Source organism: Rhamphochromis sp. 'chilingali' (assembly GCF_963969265.1).
Source record: "Rhamphochromis sp. 'chilingali' genome assembly, chromosome: 8".
Lineage (NCBI taxonomy): Eukaryota > Metazoa > Chordata > Actinopteri > Cichliformes > Cichlidae > Rhamphochromis > Rhamphochromis sp. 'chilingali'.
Window position 1 is genome coordinate 17,217,884 of NC_137935.1, and position 23,718 is coordinate 17,241,601.

Below are 23,718 nucleotides of genomic sequence, written 5' to 3' on the forward strand. Positions count from 1 at the left end.
TGCCTCGGGTTACATAAATAACAACACTACTTCTCATTGCCTTTATGTTGGCTTCAATTAAAATCAAAGCAGTTCCACTAAAAGTTTGCATGTTTCTGTGTGTTTTGGCTATTTTACTCAGTCACTTACATATTTATCCTGCTTGGCCTTTGCACTAGGATTTTATTTCATTCCAAGAGGCATGCTGTGATTGTTTTCATCACAGTAATGTGGATTGTTTTGGGCTTGGGGATGTTTATGTTGTATAGCCAATAATTTGCACCTCTGTTGGTGTTTCCCCCTCAGACGAGCTCTCTGCAGTATCTTGATGCCCGTAACACTCCCCTACTGGACCACTCGGCTCCCTTTGTAGCACGAGCGCTCAGGATCAGTGGCAGCCTGGCAGTCCTCCATCTGGAGAACGCTGGCCTCTCTGGCAGACCACTCATGTTATTGGGTAAGTCAGCCAAAGTACTAGGGCGTGACAGAGGATGTACAATAGCAAGTGGAGCTTTATTTCACCTTCAGAGAAGCTTTTTATCTGATTAAACATAAAATTATTATTCCTTTTACCGTTTTCTTTAACCTCTTCACCTTTTCTTCCCTCACTTTTCTTTTGTTTTTCATCTCACTGATACAGCTACAGCTCTGAAGATGAATATGAACCTCCGGGAGTTGTACCTTGCTGACAACAAGCTCAATGGCCTGCAGGACTCAGCCCAACTTGGCAATTTGCTCAAGTTTAACTACAACATTCAGATCCTGGACCTACGTAATAATCACATCCTGGACTCTGGTAAGAAGCAGTAATAGTGCTCTGACACAGTAACAAGTACCATCATTATTTATTTATTTATTTACAGTTTTGTTTCATCGGGGTGGTATTTGTTGTTAGATTTGTTTGCTCTATGTACCATAATATTGTTTCACTGAAACTTTTTTAAAAATCCTTCAGTCTCAGCAAAGGGGCAACATAAAAGAAGTAGATCATATTCAGATATTAAAAATTTGTATAACGAGCAGTAAAACCAAAAGCAGGCAAACACAAAATGCTAAATAATACAAAATTAAAGCAGTGCAAACAAGTGAAAGCTAATACACAAACCAGTAAAATAACATTAGGTATTGAACAGAAGTATCTTCATATTAAGGCAGCTGCGAGCTTTAACATACATATACTGATTTTAGCCTGATTAAATGAAAATTAAATGAAACTCCACTTAAAGAAACAATCCTGGTGAGTGTCCTTTCGGATAAGACAAAATGGCTTTAGTGGCTGGCGAGATTGGTTTTATTAAGGAAAAACCTTGCCATGAAAGCTATAAGAAGTACATGGTCTCACACACAGGGTGGCCTAAGGATCTTCAGTTACTTGAAATGTTTTAGTTACAGCACTGTGCAAAAATGTTATTTTTACTCCTGCTACACATTTAGGCACCATAATGCTACTGCATACTTTAAGACTGCAGTATTTTGGGGAGCACTGAATCACTGTTGTTGCAGTTGGTGTACATACAGCGATTGATGATTAAGTCTACTATAATAATAACTTAAGGGGGCAGATATTAGCTGAACCACTCGTTAGTCATAACATAATGAACTCTATTTTTCCCTTGTAGTCTGACTAACACTTCAGGCCTTCAAGGCAATAATTACATGTATCTTAGTGGTTAATGGTAACAATAGGCTAATTAGATATGTTGTCACTTCTGTCTTTAGAAAAAAAAAAGGAATTATAATATTAACGATAGGAACAACAATAGTAGTAGTAGTGATAATAATAATAATATGTTGTTATTACTGTTTACTGTTAATAATAATTCCTGTTACTTTGTCCTGGCACTGGCCCACAGATTGAGGAAACACTGGAATATTATTTTTCATAACCATTTCATTTTTATCTACTTCTCAAATTAAAAATCATACCATGTTGATGCTGCCGATTTCATTTTCTGGCTAAATGGTGTGGGGTTTTTTTTTTTTGGCTTGTTTTTTACTTAACCATTTTCCTTACTGTTCGTTTTAAGCTAAAGCAAATGTATTTATGCAGAAGAAATATATTTTGTATTTCTGTTGCATGTTCACTTTTAGATTTCATTTAAAGTGACATTAAAGGGGTCCTAAAAATCCTCAAATGTGTCTTCTTTATATCAATAGAAGTTGTGACAATGCATAGGGATATTAATATGGGCTTTACAGTTTACAGTTGCTAAAGTTTTTTCCACTGCACTTCATCAACATTACAGTAATCTTCTAGATGCTCATCAGAACTCGGTCTGTGTGTGTTTCTGTGCAGGTCTGGCCTATGTGTGTGAGGGACTAAAAGAACAGAGGAAAGGCCTCGTCACGTTGGTGCTATGGAACAACCAGCTCACGCATAATGGCATGGGCTACCTTGCTGCTGCACTGGTATACACACACAAACAGATACACACACTTGGTCACAGTGAAGTCAGGCACATTGATTGAAGGTTTTAACAGCCTATGTGTGTAAACTTAGAAAAAGAAGAAAAGAAAAAAGCACCTGGAAGGCAATTTTTTTTTTTTTTTTTTTTTTTTTTTTTTTTTAAACTCTGTCAGATAAGTGATCCGAATAGAAGTCTGCTATTGTAATACATTTTACCCATAAAGCATGTCATCTTTACTGGAATAATGGTGAGTCACATCCAGGACCCTGCTTGAAGCAGACGTAGCAAGGTTGGGGGTTTCCAGTTTCTCCTCAGGTTGCACAGGCTATGTTTCACACTCCTTAATGTCTGGACAAATAAGACTTAGAACTCTGTTTATTTTCCTCATGGGCATTCATACTTGCATATCCTTTTGGAAACTGCTGTTCAATTACTTTAGACAGGTGTGTAGCTGGTGTGTTAGTGTGCTGTGCAAACAGGTGCTATGACGTCTGATTTGACTGGACATTTCCGCATAAACTTGTCATTAATACACCTGACATTTTGTGTTGACGTATTTCACTAAGTGAATAATGTGATCTCATGTCCTGGTCGTGCCATTTCCAGTTCAACCTGGAATAAATTCATAGTGGTTAGTTACAGATAATCCATTGCTGAAGTCGCACATCTGTCATTGAGGGATTGAATGTCATTATCTGTTCCTCTCAGTGTCCTTTCCTTCCATCTTTTTATTGTGTTAGTACTACAGACTCTGATGAGTCATTCCATCTTCAGCCTTGTCAAGGACAGATAACTGCCTTTTTTCTGTTTGTATGTAGTGGTCAGAGGTCTTGTTGCAAACCATTGGGTATATTAAAAAAGAAAAAACTAACATAACATAAATGACTGCATGAATCCACTGCAGTACATTTGTTGATCTCATTACTTCCAGTTTATTGATGGTGATTAATGAGATTTGGTTAATTTTGTTGACTTGGTGTAGTTATGTTCATTATGGGCAGGGCTGCAGTTACGCTTCACTGTTTGTCATTTTTAACCTATGATGTAGTTTTTGAATTTCATTTTAATAGCCAGCTCCCATCATGTGATACATAAAAGCTACCGTAGCCATAGAGACGCTTCCTTCTGGACCCACGTAACTGGCAGCATCAGAATGACAACATCCAGGTTTCATGCTTTATCAAACTGAGGTTCAATGTTAATGGTCTTTAAAGTGGACGTGTTTGTTATGTGGACAAAAAGGCAACTTGCATTACATGACACTGTTTGATAAGTCCAAAATAAGGATATCTTATTGGAGACAAGTGCTGTTTTCCATTGCATACAGTAGAGTGTGCAGCTCTGTTTAAAGCTTCTTGCACCAGTGGTGTCATTGGCCAACTGGCTACATTTTCTGAAGCCTGGAATTTTGGAACTTGGGCCCACAGGAGGTGCAATGGCCCTGATTTGTATATATCACAGTTACTGTATTTGTTACATAGACCCATACCTGTATCTTGTACATAAAGCCATCGGTTTTATTTGATTCTTAGGTTCAGTGTGATTGCATTGTGAGACAACTTTTCAACAAATTGTTATTGTAAGCAAACTTTTTTAGATAAAAACAGGATTTACTTTAAGCTACATGAAAAGGAAATGCAATAATGTAAAATGGGTTAAAAATTTATCATCAAACCTAATGTGGCAGATAACTATGCTTAAACCACACATGTTAATAATTATAAGAGGGATTCACTTATTTTTATAACCTGTGGTGGTCTTTGCCTTTCGATTACTTAAACCAGTATTTCTGAGATTTTTCCAATAAATGTGTCTGTTGGTTTTTGTTTTTGTTTGTTTGTTTTGTTCAAACAAAATGTCCTAAAATTTCAATTCTCACAGATAAAAAAGAACCTTTGATTGTTTTGGCTAATCATTCACAGCCCTGGATTTGACCACAGTTTACTTGGCTGCTAAAATGTTATGAAATGATAATGTTGCCCAAAAATGTAAAAGCAGCACGGCTTGGTGCTCACTCATTTAAATGGGCATTTGACGTTTTAGCACTAGCTAACAGGAATGATCTTAATAAATACTCTTAATGGATGAGTAAATAGTAAGTAATATCAAAACTGCCTACTTGGGGATGAGACCTTTAAAACAAATCTCAATGATACTTAAAGAGAATGACTTTCTGTAAACACTTCATGTAGGCATTGAATCCTGCATAAAGTACAACGTTGCTTATTTTTTGACATTTCTAAAATTACACTAGATGTACAAAGCTTATTCAAGTTCAAGGTTCTTTATTCATCACATGCGTAGTTATACAAGTATAACACACTGTGAAATGTAACCTGACACGCTCCTAAACTTGTGCAAAAGGGGGGAGAGAGGAAGAACATTATATATTATGTACATTATGTGAATGTGCATGTATGTAGCATGTATGCAGCAAGCAGGTGAATTCTGTACATTAAGTGTATTAAATAAGAATAGACATTCTGTACTGTACTTCTGTACTTATTCCTGTACTGTTAAAAAACACAGCAAAACACTGTGATTATGTTATTCATTATTATTTCCACTTGTAATTTAAATATTGTTCCTCTCAGCCATGCACACAGAGTCTGGAGACTCTGAACCTCGGCCATAATTCGGTGGGTAACGAAGGAGTCCACAAGCTGAAAGACGGGCTGATCGCCAACCGCTCTGTGCTCAGGCTGGGCCTTGCTTCCACCAAGCTGTCCTGTGAAGGTAGGAAATGATGTATTTGTTCCTCAGCTGTAGTTTTTTCTGGTGTGTGCGTGTGTGTTGGATTTTGGCATTTTTGACTGGCCTCCTGTTGTTGTGTGCTCTAGGAGCTGTGGCTGTGGCCGAATTCATTGCTGAGAGCCCCAGACTGCTGCGCCTGGACCTTCGAGAGAATGAGATTAAAACAGGTGGCCTCATGGCCCTGTCTCTTGCCCTGAAGGTTAACACCTCTCTGCTGCGTCTCGACCTTGACCGGGAGCCCAAGAAAGAAACTGTGAGTATGTGAATAAGAAATGGTAAAGGGTAGAGAGGACAGGAAGGAGATGGTTGAACATAGTCCAAATATTTCTGCAGCATTATCCCATTTCAGCTGTGTACAAATGTGTTTGTTGGGTTGAAATTAGGTGCCTTTGTACTTTGCCAATATTTTCCCTGGATTTCGAAGCCCCCTTAACTTCATAAGGAGAGGAGGTGATGTTTTCAGTGTATATAAAATGACTCATTTTCAGCAATTCCAGTGAGAAGACCAAAACCTAATACAGGTATTTACAGTTTAGGTATAGCTTAGTGTGGCTTGTTGGACGGTGCCAAATACTTCTCCTGTCCAAAAACTGTAAAAGAAATTGATGAGCCATGCTGATATTATGATATGATATGTGCACTGCTCTGATAAATACCCAATAGGCAACAGATCTCAGTTGTTAGTTAATCCCCAACAAAAGTACAATCGTCTTTTTTCTGGGGAGAGGTACTTATGATCTTCTCCATCTGTTATGCCAGCACGATGCCATCCTTTTAAAAAAAAAAGAAAAAAGATTGTGTTGTGAAAGAACATACTTCTTGCTAAAACAAATGAAAGAAGTAAGGCCCTGTTACAGTGACGGTTTTGCATATTAGAAATGTGTTTTTTGTATTTTTTGATTTTTTTGTCTCTTAGGTAAAGAGCTTTATTGAGACACAGCGTGCCCTGCTGGCTGAGATCCAGAATGGTTGTAAGAGGAATTTCATCCTTGCTAAAGAAAAAGAGGATAATGAGCAGAAGATGAAGCAGTCTGCCTCTATGGCTGAAATTGCCACAGAGCAAGAGCAAGAAGAGGAGGAGGAAGAGGAGGAGCATGAATCAGCATCAGAGGAGAGAGGTGACGTAGAGGATAAAGACGATGAAACGGCAGGAAATGAAACGCAGACAAGCAGGCAGTCAGGAGCGAGCTCTGACTCAGATGTTCCCCAGACTCATCTGGAGTCTGACTCTGACACTGAGGACGAGGAGGAAAGCGAGGTGGTAACAAAATCTTCCACTTCAAACTCCTCCACTCTCTCAAACCAGACTGCTACTCATACCCATCCAGGGGTTGCACAGTCTCAACTCAGTGCCTCACATACATCCTCAGCCTCACCGTCCAAAGGGTCAAGCGTAATTTCTGTCACCGTCACAGAATCTACAGCTCCTCCGGGCACACCTCCATCTCCTGGACGTTGCATATCCGTCTCAAGCCCTGGGAGGGGTCATAAGATTTTCATGGTGACCCGGGTGGAGAGCCCCCCTGAACAGCATCAGCTCCAGTTAAGTGTGCCTGCTGTTCCCAGCCAGTCTAAAGAGCCCTCAAAGACTCCTGCAGACACAACACAGCAGACACAACCCCTGTGTACAATTCAGACACCTACACAAACCCAACTGACACAGGAGGAAATGAAGGAGAACTCACCTGCTCTTTTGACAGACTCTAAAATGACAGAGCAGAGTCCTTTAGCACTAAATACTCCACAGACCTGCAAACTAGAGCCACAGTCTACAACTGAAAACACAGATCCAAGTCTACAGTCACCAGCTCCGCCTTTAAATTCCTCATCAGACCAGGTAACAGAGAGCCCTAAAAGCCCCCAACCTGAGCCTCTTTGTGTAGAAGGAAACAAAAAGGAAGAGGAGGCGAAAGGTCCTGTAGGAAATGATTGGCAGGTGATACCCCGAGAGCGTGAACAGTCAGAGGAACTGAATCCACCCCAGACTAGTTTACCTACACAGCAGGAACTGTTAACATCTGGACTGCAACAGCTACCAAATGATGTAGTAACTGCGGCAGAGGAGGCCTGCTTACCACACCAAACACAGGAGACGCTTCTACAGAAAGAGAAGCAGGAAATATTAGTCAGCTTACCAGAAAATGAAAAACTCAGTTTAGCAGAGACAGAACAGCCAAACCAAGAGGAGCCAAGGCCAAAGCAACAACCAGAGGCACATGAACAGGAAGCAGAGTCTTTCCCCTCTGTCCACACTGATCTGCAGGCACCAGCTGTCACTCAGGGTGGAGCACAGGAGTCAAATCCTCAAACAGGAGATGCAACACAAAGTCCTAACCCCACCTCATCTTGGCCTGAAGCCATCACTCAAATAAATCCACCGGTTGAAAGGGAGGAATCGGCTGACGAGAGCTCTGCAGACGAGGGAGAGAGTTTTGCTGAGGCTCTAGAAGGGGAGGTGCTCGGTGCTGCTCTGCCCAATGGCCTGAAACCTGAGTTCTCCCTCCATCTTCTCGACACTGAAAGCCCCAAGCCTGGCAGCTGTGTGATGGAGCACGGTGAGAATGTGTGAACACTGATGTCATGTTTTTTAAATCAGGTCGCATTCAGTAGATTTTTTTTTTTTGTTGTTGTTGTTGTGGAAAGGTTGTTTTAAAGTCTCTTATGTGTCACTCGTGTAGTGAGTGTCAGCTGTGGACAGGACCTGGAGGAACTGCTGCTGGAAGCCAGTTTGGAGACTGGGAGAGATGCACCGTGAGGTATAGAGCATTTATCACACTATTAATCTGCTGCAGAGTGTGCTTGAAGCAATACTACTTTGTTGCATTATAACTTATAAAAAAAACATAATTCCTGTTTGTGCTAATCAGCAAATAAACACGAGTCTCTGCCTGCCCTCTAACAGCCCCTCATGTCAGCCTCAGTTACTTTAAACCTAAAGAGCCCAGTCAGTTCTGATTGGCCGGATTTCAAAGCTGCCCTTCATGAGACTTCATCCGGCTCTAGTGGCTAGAAAACAAATATTTGTGTACTTGTTCGAGCCTTATTCTCTAAAGTATGCAACTGATGAAGACCAACCATAACGTGAGAACCCTTTGCAGAAAATGCTACAGAACCTGCTTCTGGAAAGTGTTAAGCTGGTGCTAATATGTAGCACGTTCTATGCACATTCTCCTTCTGGTAGAAAAACAGCACGAAAATGACAGAAAAGGCACTTTGTGTTTTCTGCTTCTGCTCTTTTAATATTTCAGTTTACAGTTTATTTCTCACAACTTAAAACGCAATAAAATGACCAAATGTGCAGATAATGACATTAATGATGCAAAACACAAGTGTCTGCTCTTCATCAGACAATGAAACAGCACAATCTTAAATCTCATATGACCAATAACATCCAGTCATAAATCAGATCTTATATAGGGCAAACAATAGGTGTTAAATGTCATCATCCATGTAGCCTAGGAACAAATGATACATACTAGTTGCAATGCTTGTATCAAAGAGAAGTGTTAAGATGTTTTCATACATGCTCTGCAGCTTTTCAAACACTTGTGTAACAGAGGGGCAGCTCTGTAGTCGGACATTAGCCTGCCAGCTCACTGGTAATAAGAGTGTGTGTGTGTGTGGGGTGCTGGATTGTGCTGATATGTGAAGGCCAAGTGGATTTATATACAAGTATATCTTGCTCACATTTCCTCCACTGAACCACAAAGAGTATATTCTGTAGTGCAAATGATTGTGAAATGGACCATTTTCTGGTGTGTACATGAATACAGCTTCATGGTGTGGTTAATGAAATATTTAAACGTGGTTCGGATCAAAGTTCAGTTTCTAAAACGTTTATCTCCTCTCTCCTGCTTCCACAGGGACTGTCGGGACAGGTGAAAACAGCATAAGTTGTCTGGCTTTGCTACGTGACTGGTTGCCCTTCAAGTTTTTGTCATAACCTCCAACACAGCATTCTCATAAAGGACAGAAGACCCAGTGTTAAACTCGCAGCTCTGTACAGGAAGATACAAACAAATAATGGAAAAGACTTGAAGGGCAAGATTTGCCTGTGGAGCTCAGTTGTGACATAAGGAGACCCTCCACATCCACACTACACCCAACCACTGAAACACACATGCACATTGAATATGCGAAATGAGGGGGAGAGAAATAAAGTTCAACCTGTTGTCACTACATTTTGTCAGCCGCAATCTTTACATGAAGAGAAGTGTGGGGACAAAAGAGAGAGGATGAAACACTAACCAAAGACGGACCTTCCTCACAGCTCCTTGCGCTCTTCTGTAGGTCTCCACAATGATTAAAAAAAAAAAAAAAGTAATTAAAAGGATTTTTTGTAACATACATACACAAAGACAATAACAGATGATGTGAAGTGACAGAAGACAAAAGAACAGTGGTAGACCCTGCCCATCAGACCTGCTGGCTTAAACACTTGAGGTTGGAGTAGGTCGCTCTTTAAGGCTTTTATATCCACAGAAGCTGAAGTTGTTAACGTGTCTGTTTAAGTGTCAACATTTTCTGTGTGCGTGTCTCCCACTCCCTCCTTTAAACTCTAAGGGACTTCTGCCAAAGTGACCTCTCCTGTTTGTTTTCTCCTCCTGTACTCACTTTGGCCCCTCAGGAATCGGCGTTCCCACCACCGCTCAGACCTTTCAGATCTGACGCGGAGGAGCTGCAACCGTCTCCCGCTCGCTTCTGCTACAATAAAAATGCTTTTTAGAGTTCACCGAGTCGGTGATTTGTTCCCCGCTGAAAAGAAAAGAAAACTTTAGTGAATATCAGAAATGTATACGTCTGATTTTGGTTGATTTATTTCTGGGCGATACGGGGCAAAAATCAGTTTTTCCTTTGATTCTCTGCAGCTCAGTGATTGCTTTATTCGATTGATCTTTGTTGTGTGAAAGTGTAAGGAAAAACAGCCTGGTCTCAGTCGTCATCTCCCCGCTCTTTTCCTCCGGTCCCTCAGTCTTCCACTGGCACTTCGTGCCATCTCTCCCCTATGTTCTCGCTCCTCATCATGTTGCCTTCAGTCTCACCACTTCAGATTCAGTGTTGTTTTGATTTTTTTCCTAAGGGGGCAGGTGTCCAGGTTTTTTGTTTGGCTGTTTTGAGAAATCAATTACTTTATATTTATTTTATGAGCACTCTGATTTATTTGACCCCCACCCCCCCACCCCCCCATTTTCCTTTCCTTTCTTCTGATTAGGGGTTTGCTTTAAAGTTTTTGATGTATATATCATATCACACTAGGGGAAATATTTAGTTTTTCTTTTGTTTTTTGAGGGGGGAGGGGCTCTAATAAAAATGAGAGGAAGGGTAAATAAGATTGAATGATTAGAAACGGTAACAGCAAAACAAAGAAGCGGTGGGCATAAGAGGCAACATATTTTAAAGCTGCGCTGCTGTGTGAATCTGTGGCCACAAGGGGGCAGTGATGGCTGTTTCCCCACAGGCCCAAAGGAGATCACAGTCTGAGCAGAATCACGTGCTGATGTCTGTAAAAATCCAACTCCTGACCATAGTTTTTCAGAGCAGGGCAGTTGGACGGTATCTCTACTTTGATAATTCCTCCCTGAAGCAGATACCGGCAGGTTGGATTTCTTTTCCTGCCGACGGAGCAGCATTCAACCTTCCTGCTCTTCTACACCCAAACGATAGTTTGCTCCCACTGTTTGTAATGCTTTAATTTTAGATTTTTCTTTTTTTTAAAGAATAATTTGTTAACTTAATTAAACTGTGCTGGTAATCACAAAGTTATGTATGGCAAAATTTGTTCCTCAAATAAATGCATGTAATAACTAATAATATGACTGAATGTATGTTTCAATGGAAAATACTCCACTTGGAGCTGCACACGAATGCATGAATGACAGCAAGAATGATTTGGATGAAGTTTTGGGTTACAAATAATGTAATAACAGACCAGGCTCAATATGTTGCAGTAACGGCAATTAAAATGGTGTTAAGAAGTGCAGCAAGCAGCACTGACATGATTACGGCTCCTCTGAAAGGAAAGAAATGTGCTGTTGCTCTTTTGTTCTTTTTGGCTTGTTTTCTGCACTGCTGAGCGGCTCCTCGCAGGCACGTTAAACCAAAGCCTGTCACTGATAACGATGTTACTTGAACGTCGGATGCTGTGTCATTAATGTGGTTTTTGTTTTTGTTTTTTACACATAGTTTCAAGTTGCATGCACACTTTTCAAGCTTGTCAGGCTGTTCTCAAATTCTGATTAACACACACACACACACACACACACACACACACACACACACACACACACCTTTTGCTCCAACTAACAGAAATCGGACTTATACATGAGACATCTCTACATTTGAGTCACTTTAGACCAGTGATACCCAACCTGAAGACGCTCCAAAAATGAAAGATCTTAAGACAGTCCTCTGCTTTTTGCTTTGGATGCTTAATTTATTTGTTTTCAGATAAGACAATTTTACAGTAGACCATAGCAACTTATTGAGCAAAGATCCCCATGTTAAGAACTTGACCAGGACTAAAATACTGTGTGACCAAACGCACTGACACATCCATGCATTTTACTCTTTATAGGACATGTTTGGCTGATGTAATGAGAGTATACTGTTAGTTTCAGGTCTTCACATATTATCTCAATCGTAAGAAAAGATTTGAAATTAAGGTGTTTTTTGAAAGCTGACTTTATCGTTGTATTTCTGGTGGCTCAATACTGCAGTGGTTTATTCATTCGCTTCACAATGGAGAAGGATCCTGGGGAGGAGATACAAATCCCTCTGTGGTGATGTCAAGAAGTGCACCTGGCACCTACATAAATAAATCTATCAAATCAAACGTGCTGCCTGCTGTGGTGACCGATTGTCAATAAGGAAGTTGCTAAAAGTAGCATTACAAAAACTCCATGAAGACATCAATAAGTGTGAAAATCTTTATACTCTGTCCACCTGTTCAACATTTATTCATTTATTTTTATTCTTTGCTAAATATTTGCATGTTTCATTTTGTGAATAATGAGGCTGTTTTCTAGCATTTACCAACTGGCACCAGGGGACTCGTTTGGATTTATCGTCAGTCAAATTTCATAGCAGGCTGATGGAAAATAAACAAGTGTCCCATTTCTCTGCACCAGGGTTTCACAGCCTTTAAATTTAAAGTTGGCTTCAGAAAAAGGAGAAAAGCATGTTTTAGCTACCTTCTTTTGTTCCTTAAGATCCTTGTTTCTCTCTCCCTCCTGTCCTATGGTCATTTCTATTTCATGCCTTTGAAATTAAGTATAAAACAAAAAGAAGTCATGGCGTTATTATTAGAACACCACAGAGATTCCAGGAGAAACACTTCCCTCTCCTGAAACTATTCCCCAGTGTGAACCGACTCATCCCTCTAGGGTGTAGTAGGCTGTCCTGGAGTGAAGGTGTGGAGAACGATGGGAGCTCTGCTCTGTATGTTTTACTATACAAATTCTTGACCACACAAATCCACCCCGCCCAATTATATAAGAATGAGAGAAAATTGAGAAGAGGCCCCAAAGTGGTGCAAGTTTCAAGTAAATGTCACAGAGTTTCTTTGTTTTTTGTTTTCAGAGTTACATTATGAATCCTGAAATGCTGAAGAAAGTACCAGAAATGGCTCATCTTTGCATTTTGAATCACTATTTTTTTGTTTTTCATGTTTGTAAACTTTTACAGTTGTAAACAGAAACTGTGATCTTTCCTTTACTTCAACTGCTGTAAGGGGCGATGCTCTGACCACTCAGCTGGTTTGTTATTATTAATTCATTTTTAATTATGTCATTTTCCAGAGGCCAGACACCAAACTACTCGATTATTTAAGAAGAAAAGAAATATATTTTAATGTTAGCCCTCAAGTTTGGAACCACAGGCCTACATTCATTCAATCTTCAGTTTTCTTCTGTGTTCACCGATTGCAACAGTTATCTGTGATGCCACAAAACGTCCTTCCTGTCATCAGTGCCTGTAATCACCCACCCAAACCTGCCCTGCAGTCAGTGTAGTGTAATCACGTTCGGTGTAGATTTGGAGGATTTTCTTCTCAGTCTGGACTCTTACATTTCGGGACACAAACTGTGTGACACTGTTGCTGCACAGTTTTGGTTTTGTTGCATCCGTGGGGAAATTCTCGTTGAAATAAAACATTCCTAATGTTCTGTTGGCCTCCTGCGTTTTCTTCTTTTGTGACTTATCATATGGCTCGAAAAGCACCTGAGGCTTGTTTATCTCCACGCTGGTACGAGGCATGTGATTGTGGACCTCGGGGCAGATGGCTGAAAAGTTCATCAGTGTGAAGTTTTCTTGAATCTCTCCACCGACGTTTAATTTCCTCAAGTAGAAAAAGCTGATAACTGCCCACAGCAAGGAGCAGGACCAGGTATGTGGTTTAATAAATATTAACTGGACACAGATTTTCTTCTAGTGAAGAACGATTCAAAGGAAATTGCTTTTCATGTGCACACAGGGACGCTGGATTAAACAGAGCTAAATTCTTGAGACAGCAGCTGCTCACTTGGAAGCTATGACTTTTTTTCTGACATACAAGGCCTTTACCGAAATCGAACTAAGAGGAAATAAAAGCATGAATAATTTTCTGAGTGTCAGCTATATATCGTAGGGTCGTGATGTTAAAATTCTTTATGTAATTCTTTGATCAAAATTTGTCTATCACACAGAGCTCATCTGTGTTATTTGGATTCTTACTGTGCTTAGTCTTGTTGTCAAATTCTTTTTACATCGAGGGCCTCATATGGCTCACTTTAATATTAAGTGGGCCAGATCAGTGAGCTTCCCCTTTCTTTCAGTGTTCTCTTAATCAATATTAAAATGAAGTGTGATTTCAAGAGTGCATCTCCGTTTTTGGTTTCCTCCTGTTGGCATCCATCCAGGATTTGATTTGTTTATTTAGTCTAAGTTGGCAGATGAGAGGAATTTCTTTGGTCAAGACCACCTCAGAAAAAGCTGGATGTAGTTTTCATGGATATATGTTTATACTAGCACAGTATTTGTATTATATCCAATGAACTCTCAGATATCACCTAAACACCTCTAAAAACAACATATTGTACTGGCTATGATACCAATGATACCTAAATATTTATTTTTCATCAATAAATAAGATGCAGTTTGATCTGATAATTATACCAAGTTCACCACTGAAATGTATTAATTCTTGAATCTGTATGTTTGAACAAGCTTATTGTTTTAGCTGGCATCTATGGAGTTTGTTGTGAGCTTTGAGCTAAAGCTAAACCAAAACTAGCTGAACTGGATCTAATACTAAAACATTTCCTTTAACATTCCCAACTGAAGCATTTTAGTTGCCATCCAGACTATTTTATTTAGTGAGCATGTAATTGCTGCACATAGGCTAAAGGTGGCTTTTTTTGTTGTTGTCTTTTTAGCCATCACATTTAGTTATGTACAACTATCTCGAAAAATCAAAAGACTTATGGGACAGCCTTGGATTTTCTCAGGCAACAGGCCCGAGAAGGAGGGCCAAAAGAAAGTCACAGAGTGCAGAAATGCTATTGAGCATATTTAAAATGACTAATGTGATCTCGATTAACTGTTAATGTGAGATAGTTAACAAGGGTGCCTTATCCTTTCTTAAGTAGGATGCCAACCCTCTGTGAAGAAGAAAAAATACAACCTAACCATGTTTCCCCACCACTAACATGAACTCAACCAGAAATGAATAATTAATCATTTAGACCCAGACAGGCACAGGTGTTTTAAAGAACGGCATGTCCTTTGGGGTTGCTTGATGACTCTTTGATGTTTAAGCAATTATATACAAATATGTGTCAGAGTTTTATTTTTAGATTGCTGGAAGAGATAAAACCTCTAGAGGGGCTGCAGGGTCAGTGTAAAGATTTTAAGCTTTGATTCACTGATTCACAGTCCCAGAATAAAAAAAAAACAGAGGTGGGGGAAATTGGTATAACAGGCCATATTTCAAACTTTATGGCTCCCTCTTTCTGTTTCGGGACAGCGACAAGTGATCAAATGCTTCCTCGCTGGGTCTTTCCTTGGGTTTAGCTGTGCCTCAGGAATGTGCTGGCATGCTGGTGAAACAGTAGGGATTTATCTGTGGTGTCAGCCCCTATCTGGCCTGTTGATCCACAGTCCAGTGGACTGAAACAACCCCCCTCACGCTGACACTAAGGAGCAGGGGCCGATGGGACTGCAGCGTCATAGTAGGATCATGAGAGGGGGACAGAGAGGGTGCAGCACATCCACCGAGCTCACAGGGGCTAAGGAATTTTTTTTTTTAAAAAGGAAAGATTTTAAAACGATTCTTGATTAAACTTAAATTACTGCAAATACACTAAAGTACTCGCCTTCTTATGGAGAAAACTCTTATGTGTGATCTGAACATTGACTTTTTGTTGACCCTTCTGCCTGTGGAACAAAGCATTAGGAATTCACTCATCAAATTTTGGCCCATTGACACAAACTGAGCTGGCAAACATACAGCCTCACATGAGCTTAGATTTGACATCGAAGCATGAACGTTTCTCCCCACAAATGTGCTGTAGATCGTATGTATGAATATATAGAATAAATATAAGAATATGCGAATCCCAGTAAATATGATATTTCTGCCTCCTTTGATAAATATTTCAAGAAATAGACGATGAAATAATCAGTACATATACTGCAAATACTTGAATGAATATCTGAATGAACATTTTATTACCAGTAGGGGGCTTAGAGAGTGTTTAGTATTTAGTTTATTCCAAATTATAATAGAGTGTTATACCCTGATTCCCACTATAATTAGACAGGCCAGCTGAAGGCAGCAAGTCCATTGGTAATGGAGCTATAATATTGACTGGATGCCAGTATCCTAAATAGTTTAAGGCAGAGCTGAGAAGGTCTCACCTCATGATGGCATTATATAATCCTGACAACACAATCAGGGTTTAATTAGTGCAAATAAGCTTCACTTGATCTGCTTGGAGGGTATCTGAAGAGTGGGTGGGCCGTGTGAACGTATTTTCAACGTATTTTCTCCCACCAACGAGGGATGATCCCACCCACACCCTCCCCTGCTCACATGACTGTGATTACAGCAGAGGAGGAGTGTGGTGGGACAGAGAGAGTGAGAGATGGTGAGCACCATGAATGACACTTTTCAGCTTCAGCTGCACGGATCACATCCAGGAGTCCAACTTACCTTTTAGTGCCGGCTGAGGGACATCCACTTTTCTGGGGTAAATGAACTTAAGAATATATGACATGCTGTGGAAAGTTGGTCGTAGGTTTCATGATTGAAACGTGTTCTTGTTTGAAAAGTTGTTTCTCTGAAACCAAGACTGCTGCAATTATAAAAAAAAAAAAGTCGTCTTTAGCTCAAGATTTTAATCGCGAGAGTAATAAAAGGCTTTAAATGACTTTTAAAGTACCAAACAAAAAGCCCTCAAAAGGTGCAATGCTTCATTTCATGTATAAGAGTTCTACTTATTCAATCATCAGTGCGCGTATGCTGAGAAGTCATGAGTGCACCAGACGGCACAGAGGCATGTGGTGAATTGTGTGAATTGTATGGGCTCATGCAGCTGACATCCTGACCTTGAGTGTAACAGATGCTTTTGCAACATCACAACACAAAGTGTAGCTCTTTGAGTTTGTTTCTTCAGGCAAGGACAAAACTTAATCTGACTTCAGGGATAGAATTCAGCTCTTAACTCTGAAATGTTCATTTTTGTGAAACATTTGACCCGTTTGTAGCTCCTGCGGTGGATGATGAACTCTCCAGGGTGTAACCTGCCTGTTGCTCTATGATAGCTGAAAAATATGCTCCAGCTCTCCCATGGCCCTCAACTGGATCAGCAGTTGAGAAAATCAGTGAATGGATGGATTTCAATAGTTATTGAAGTTATTATTTTTTTTTATGAATTTCACTCTCTCACTCCTTTTTTTCTTGACTTTAAAATAATAACACATTCAACCATTGGATGCATAAATGGTTTGCATACATGTTGTTAAGAAAGAAGTTTTTCAAAAGACTCTATCTAGGCCTGTGAGAAAGTACATACATCTCATCCCTGTGACTTTATCCTCTCACATTATTTGCTTCAGTTCGCTGAGATTTGTGGGCTCCCTTGAAAGTCTTACCACAGCCTTTCAGTCAGATGAGGTTCTGACTTTGACCTGGTCATTACAACACCTTGGCTCTTTTGGCATTCTGTTGTAGATTTCCTGCTTAGCTTAGGATCACTGTCCCGTTGCATGATCCCATTTCAGCCGAGCTTTAGCTGTCGGACAGATGGCCTCAGATTTGACTGTAAGATATTTTTGCATACAGAAGAGTTCATGTTGCATGGCTGCAAGGTGCACAGGCCCTGTGGCTGCAAAACAAATCCAAATCCTTACACTCCCACCACCGTGCTTGGTAGCTGGTATCAGGTGTTAGTGCTAACATGCTGTTTTTTCAACAAACATCTCCACTTAGATTGAGCTATAAATGGTCATCACTTATTATTTATTATTATGCCAGAACATGTGGTTATAGTCACCTGTTCATGTGTTATGTGACTGTCGCCCTTCATGTTAGACCTCAGTGCAAACAGTGGGGTCTCAGATTCTGAGTGTTTTGAATGTTTCTGTACTCTTAATTGCAGGAATGCGGGTGTTACACTGGTCCATGCTGGGAGTGACCATTCTGCTGCTGATGTGCGAGATCGCCATCAGTCAGCTGTGTAAGTCTCTCATCACCCTGGTGGATGGTTTCCACACGCTCTTCATCCTCATGCACCTGGCTCTTCCTCTTCCTCAGACTGCAAGCACAATTAAAACATCGCTCTCCGCTTTGGAGCCCTCTACTTCTCCACATGCTTCCTCCATTGAACCTCCAGCTGGTAGCCAGACAGTCACTGCTCAGCCTAACCATGAGACACCATCAGTGGTCAACCCTCATCAGCCCTTCTCCCCAAAGATTTCCCCTGCAGCTCTAAACTGCGGTCTGTCTTACCACAACAGCAGGGTTCAGGTTGTGAGGGTTTTCATTTCTACCCTCCTACTGGTCTCCTTGTGTATTTCATACTCCATGGAAATTATCCACTTTTTCCTGAAGCCACACCCAGTGCATCAACCCCAGCTGCTTGTGGTGGTTGGAGTAGTCAGCACGCTCTATAAGATGCTTGTGTTCGGGCTGAGCTGTGATCTTCTGCGACATAAGAAGACCGGGGTGGGCGAGGAAGAGACTGGATCTCACCTACTAGTTAACCAAAAAGGTAACACACAAAAAAATAATGAAAGAAGGTAAAGGGCTAATTTATTTACCTGCACACAACTCTTCGGCTCATTGTACCATCAGGGATGGTAAGCATTGATCCAATCCTGCAGATTTACAGCTTCAAACCGCAGACCTGAGATCTGTTTTTTTAGTCACTCTTGTTTTTTCTTATATTCTTTTCTTATATATTTTACACTCACATACATATTAATATCTGTACTCTGCTGCAAGCACAGACGCCCTGCCCACTTGCTGCTGATTTAAAGGTATTAAAGCATTAAAGAGCTAAAACAGCTTGTTTCATGCAGAAGATGAACTGAGCTGCTGCCAAGTTTCAATATAAGAGGAATAAAGATTATTTTGATCTGTGAATCATGCAAAGATACTTCAGTAGACTTCTAGAATGAGAATCACACAAGAGGAATGAAATGATTAGACGGTATAATAAACATAAAGCTACAGCCAGCATGTATTGGCTTAAAATGATGAAGAAATAAGGGGTTGGACATGGCTAAGTTCCCATTCACACTAAATGTGGCTGCTTACAAATGACACAGTAGATTACAACACATTTCACTTTACTTCAGCAGATAAAGAGATATATTGGTGCACCCTTGGTTGCTAGAATTAGTTGTATTTGTAACATCTTGGTAAGGCTGCCACAATAGTTGATTTTCAAAAATAATTATCAATTTATAGAAGAGTAGAAAGCTTTTTTTTAATGGCTAGATTAGGCCAAGTGCATGTAGACGTTGGGAATGGATTATTAGCTATGTACTCTAATGTAGCTATGCAGTGTATATTCAGCTGTAAGGAAGATCAAATGGTGTCCATGTTTGCTTTTCATTCCTGTGTTCCACTCCCACAGTCCTGGCTGAGGAGCAATCCATGGGCCAAGAGGAATTCGAAGACACGAGTGTATCAAAAGTTGAGTCTGCTATGCACGATATGCTCCACAGCAAGGCGCTCGTCCTCTGCAATCCGGTAACCTCCAGCATCCCTGACACTGACGCCCAAAGTCAGCAACAACAGCCAGAAGTTCACCCGCCTGGATTTAAAGTAGCGAGCAGTGCTGAAGATTCGAAGGCTTGTAAGGGTCAGAGTGATTTCACAGAGAATCCTGAACACAACACCTGCACGGGACATCATGGTAACACTTCAGCTCTGTAGACTGTCCACTTTTTTTCTGTTCAGGTTCCTGTGTTTTAGCCCAAACAACAGTTTCAAAGCATGTGTTTTGCTCTTTTCTCTTATTTCAGAGAGTCAAAATGCGTCTAAAACCTCTGACGTCTGCAAGTCATTACCTCATACTGAGAATCCGGTTCCAACCAACCGCTGGCCCATCAGACTCCTGTCATTGATCTTTGTCACTCAGGGAGTTTTTACGTCTCTTCTGGGCCTGATCAACAGTCTGGTGATGCTACTGATCCTCCCGGAGGTCATCGACAGCTCTGGTGCCTGCTGCCTCCTGGTTTACCTGGATCCTGGCCTCTCTCTGCTGGCTGTCATTACGCTGATTGCCACCTCTGCACCACAGGTCACGCTCTGTGTGTTTATGTCATGCTAAACTACACACTTAAAGTTGTAATCATTTGAAAGGTCTGGAGACAGGCCTCTAGTCTGCATCCAGAATAGATAAGATAAGATAAGATAAGATAAGATAAGATAAGATAAGATAACCTTTATTAGTCCCACACGTGGGAAATTTGTTTTGTCACAGCAGGAAGTGGACAGTGCAAAAGTTATGACGCAAAAATTAGAATACAATAAGAATAAATACAGTACACAGCTGTACAGAATAGAATAAAATAATATACTATATACAGTAGAATAAAATAGAATAAAAATATACAATAAGATAAAAATAGAATACGAATGCTATATACAACTGAGTAAAAATACAACGATGCCAGAAAAGATTATTGCACTTAGTGTTATTGCACATGTGTGGATGTGTGTGTTTGTTCAGTTAAAGTCTTTGTTGTGGAGTCTGACAGCAGTGGGGAGGAAAGACCTGCGAAATCTCTCCGTCCCACACCGTGGGTGCCGCAGTCTCCCACTGAAGGAGCTGCTCAGTGCTGTCACAGTCTGCTGCATGGGGTGGGAGATGTTGTCCAACAGTGATGACAGCTTAGCCGCCATTCTCCTGTCACTCACCACCTCCACTGGGTCCAGAGGGCATCCTAGAACAGAGCTGGCATGACAGATGAGTTCATCTCAAGCAGAGTATCTTTCTATAATCTACTTAGTTAACTGGCAGCAGAGCAACTGATTTTACAAATAAAATTATATTGCAGGAAAACTATGAAGAGGTTAAACACGTAATGCGGACTGAAAACAACACAACTGTAAATCCACACTATGAGAGTGTGTGAGAGGAAAAGCAGTGTACAGTAGTTTATTATTAAAAGTACAGTTAGAATATGCTTGTGCTTTAAGCACTTTGGTAAGTAAGACAGGTATAGACTTAGTGCATTAGTAAGTTTTAGCCAATTTGAAGTCAGGAAGGAAATAATGCAGTTATGGACAAGAGATTCTGGTGGATTAAAATCAAGTATTTGAATAAATTAATGTGTAAAATACAGTTTTTCACATTAAATTGGTGGTTTAAATGTCTGCAAGCAAGTCAGGAATAGATATAAAAACATAATTCAAATGTAGGCTTAATAAATTCGATATAAGGTCAGCAGACGCAAATAGTTGCTCTGTTTGAGAGTCAGATATTCTGGTTTATAGAACAATAAAATTGGTTGCAGCCAACAGGGGAAAAAAACTACATTTGTATCTAAGAGTCTTTATTGATTTTCATTTTTACTGATTTTTCTTTACTGCTTTTCATCAGAAAAAACTCCACTTTAGGTGCTTTTTTTGTGAAAAAACAAACACAAATAAACAAAAACAAACTTTAGACCATCCTGGTTCTCTGTGCAAAAGTCTGACTGAATGTCTATTATTGACATTTGTATCCATTTTCTTTATGTGCCATATCCATGTATATGTATGAATATATATACATGTATGTATATATATTTTGATAGAGGGCAGTCCACAGGATTTACAATAAGGTTATATATGATATATATAATAATATTATAGGTTTGCAGCTATTTCCCTTTTCCATATTCTCTGACAACACTTCAAATGCTGCCAATCACTTTCTGGCACTTCCAAAGTGTGTTTCGTAGTACAGGCCTCTGTTTTCACTCTTGCTTCCCTCTGTAGTTGTACAGGTATGGGCTGCTGCTACAACAGGCCACACCACCACATATTTGCGTTACTGATCTTGGGCGGAGGATTGCATGCTTGCCTGGAGTGCAGGCTGTGCACGACCTCCACGTCTGGCAGTTAACTGAATCCCTCATTGTGGCCTCTGTTCATCTGCACTGCTACACGGGATTTCCAGCACACAGGTGAGACGAATAGGTTTCTGTTCTTCGGTGGTGTTCTGACAGTCAGCACTGAGTATTTAGTTGGGAATGTACTTAAAGAGGAGCTGTTGTGCACATATCTAACTAAACGTTTTTATTCTAGCATTCTATTTCCATTCTATGTTAAATAAGGATCCTTTTCTAACTTTGCATAATGCAAGGTTACTCTAATAGAGTCAAAGAATAATAACATGGTGGTCAAAATGTGACCACCAGTCTCACTTTAACTGTCACTGCTGAGTGGCTATCATAAATATGATCTGTCTAAATTCAAAATGCGACATTTTATTGATGCAGGTTCATTTCACATGTATGCAGGTGTGCTGAAATGATGTCTGGAGTCACTAAAGTGCTGCGAAGTGCAGGTGTGAGCTGCTGCACTGTTCAACCAGAGTTTGATTCCACCTCGTTAGGCAGCGAGGACGGAGCTTCTCCTGTTATCCACAGAGAGGACCCCTCACCACCACCTCCCCTGGCGTGCAGTCTTTCCTGCGGAAAGGCCTGTGCCAGGAGTATGTGCTGTTCTCCTCCAGAGGAGGCGATCCAGAGCCTCCTGGCGCCACCGAGTGGAGAAACAAAGGAAGAGCCTCAGACTTTGATCATTGAGAACACTTTTCTCTGACAATAACCAAAGAATAACCACGGAGGAAAGAAATTAATCATCACATTCATTTCATGACGGAGAGGGGAAGATGGTGAAATGTGAGGAAATAAAATGACCCGAATAAGCTCAATATCAGTCTCGAGTTTTGTGGTGCTACTCCAAGAAATTTTATGCAGTGTGTAGTAAAATGGTTTCGATTTTTTTTGTAATCCCCTATGTCGCCATACTTGTGCCTGAAAACTCTGTTAGTGTTTCCAAGTTGTACAATAAAACAAATCTTCATTCTAATATGTTCTGGGTTTTTTTTTAAAACAGGAGTAAGAAGTAATAAAAATGATTCACTGCTCCAGATTGTTCACTCCAAATATCATTCTACGATTAAAATTTGGCTACAGCTATAACTCATCGTGAAATGCTATATTTGCAACATTACACGAGTTTGATACTGTGTGGAAAAGTTGGAGTTAATCTAAAATACAATAACAAACATTTATGGGTAAATTTCCTGTAAGTGTAAACCATGTGAGTCCTTCTTATCCCTGCTAAACATCTTTGTGATCTTGAAAAATATCTTGTGTTTAAGTCAAAGTCCCATGAAGCAAGAAGAGAAGAGCAGGAGGTGAGTTCAGCTATGTGTGAGATGTGCCTGAGATGCCTCTAGAAACCGTTTACAGCTGTTAAAACCGCTTTACATCATCTGATCAATAGGCTTTATGCATTTCTCATTTTTAGTCTTTTATTTATAATTTGAATGCTATATAATAATATTTCTATTCAGCACAACACACCCAAAGGCAATACAGCCATAATCAGCGGTCGGCTGTTTGGATTCTGTTGTAGCGGTGATGATGCAGCTTACCTTTGAGAAATCCGTGTGTCTCCTCCTTTATATTTTCAGACAGCCAATCAAAGCACGTCTGCTTTGCATAACAGCGCAGACTTGATTACATGTCTTTTCTTCAGTGATTTATTCGCACAAGAAAGATTAGATTATCTGTCTTACAGTAGACGGTCGTTTTTGTGACCTATCTTTGATTAAAGCACGCTTAAAACAGTCACTGTATGTAGCACCGTGAGTCAGATGAGTATTAAAGGTATGGGGTATTTATACGCGTAAAGAGGATGTCAGTAAGTGCCCGGATGAGCCTCGGTGGTCCGGGGTGCAGGCTTCAAACCTGTAGCTGCTTAGCGGCAGAGTGGTTCAATTCCACCTTTCGGGCGTAACGGCGAAGAACAGTTTTGAAATGGCGATTAATGATTTGTGTTGTATAAACACTTAAAAACGCATTGTGCCAC

At 40.3% G+C, this 23,718-nt stretch overlaps 2 protein-coding genes across 3 annotated transcripts in view; both read left to right on the forward strand.

The window, feature by feature from the left end:
* The window catches only part of ppp1r37 (protein phosphatase 1, regulatory subunit 37), a 46,093-nt gene extending 35,141 nt beyond the window's left edge, over positions 1–10,952 (forward strand). Inside the window, exons 6-13 of the mRNA XM_080890047.1 lie at positions 286–436; positions 620–775; positions 2,276–2,388; positions 4,982–5,123; positions 5,228–5,394; positions 6,058–7,696; positions 7,820–7,897; positions 9,005–10,952. Coding sequence (XP_080746173.1) covers positions 286–436; positions 620–775; positions 2,276–2,388; positions 4,982–5,123; positions 5,228–5,394; positions 6,058–7,696; positions 7,820–7,896 — 2,445 coding nt within the window. The 3' untranslated portion in view covers position 7,897; positions 9,005–10,952. The remainder of the gene's footprint in view (positions 1–285; positions 437–619; positions 776–2,275; positions 2,389–4,981; positions 5,124–5,227; positions 5,395–6,057; positions 7,697–7,819; positions 7,898–9,004) is intronic.
* A 2,468-nt stretch (positions 10,953–13,420) lies between these two features.
* LOC308400589 (uncharacterized protein) lies at positions 13,421–22,752 on the forward strand. Of its 2 annotated transcripts, none has more exons than XM_080888380.1 (6): positions 13,421–13,524; positions 17,777–18,388; positions 19,259–19,540; positions 19,650–19,927; positions 21,613–21,800; positions 22,137–22,752. In XM_080888380.1, the coding sequence occupies exons 2-6, from the start codon at positions 17,779–17,781 to the stop codon at positions 22,438–22,440; spliced, it is 1,662 nt and encodes a 553-aa protein (XP_080744506.1). In that variant the 5' UTR covers positions 13,421–13,524; positions 17,777–17,778; the 3' UTR covers positions 22,441–22,752. The 2 variants fall into 2 exon arrangements, with proteins under 2 accessions (XP_080744506.1, XP_080744505.1); XM_080888379.1 differs by lacking the exon at positions 13,421–13,524 and adding an exon at positions 16,230–16,366 and having other exon boundaries at positions 22,137–22,751.
* Positions 22,753–23,718: the final 966 nt, after the last annotated feature.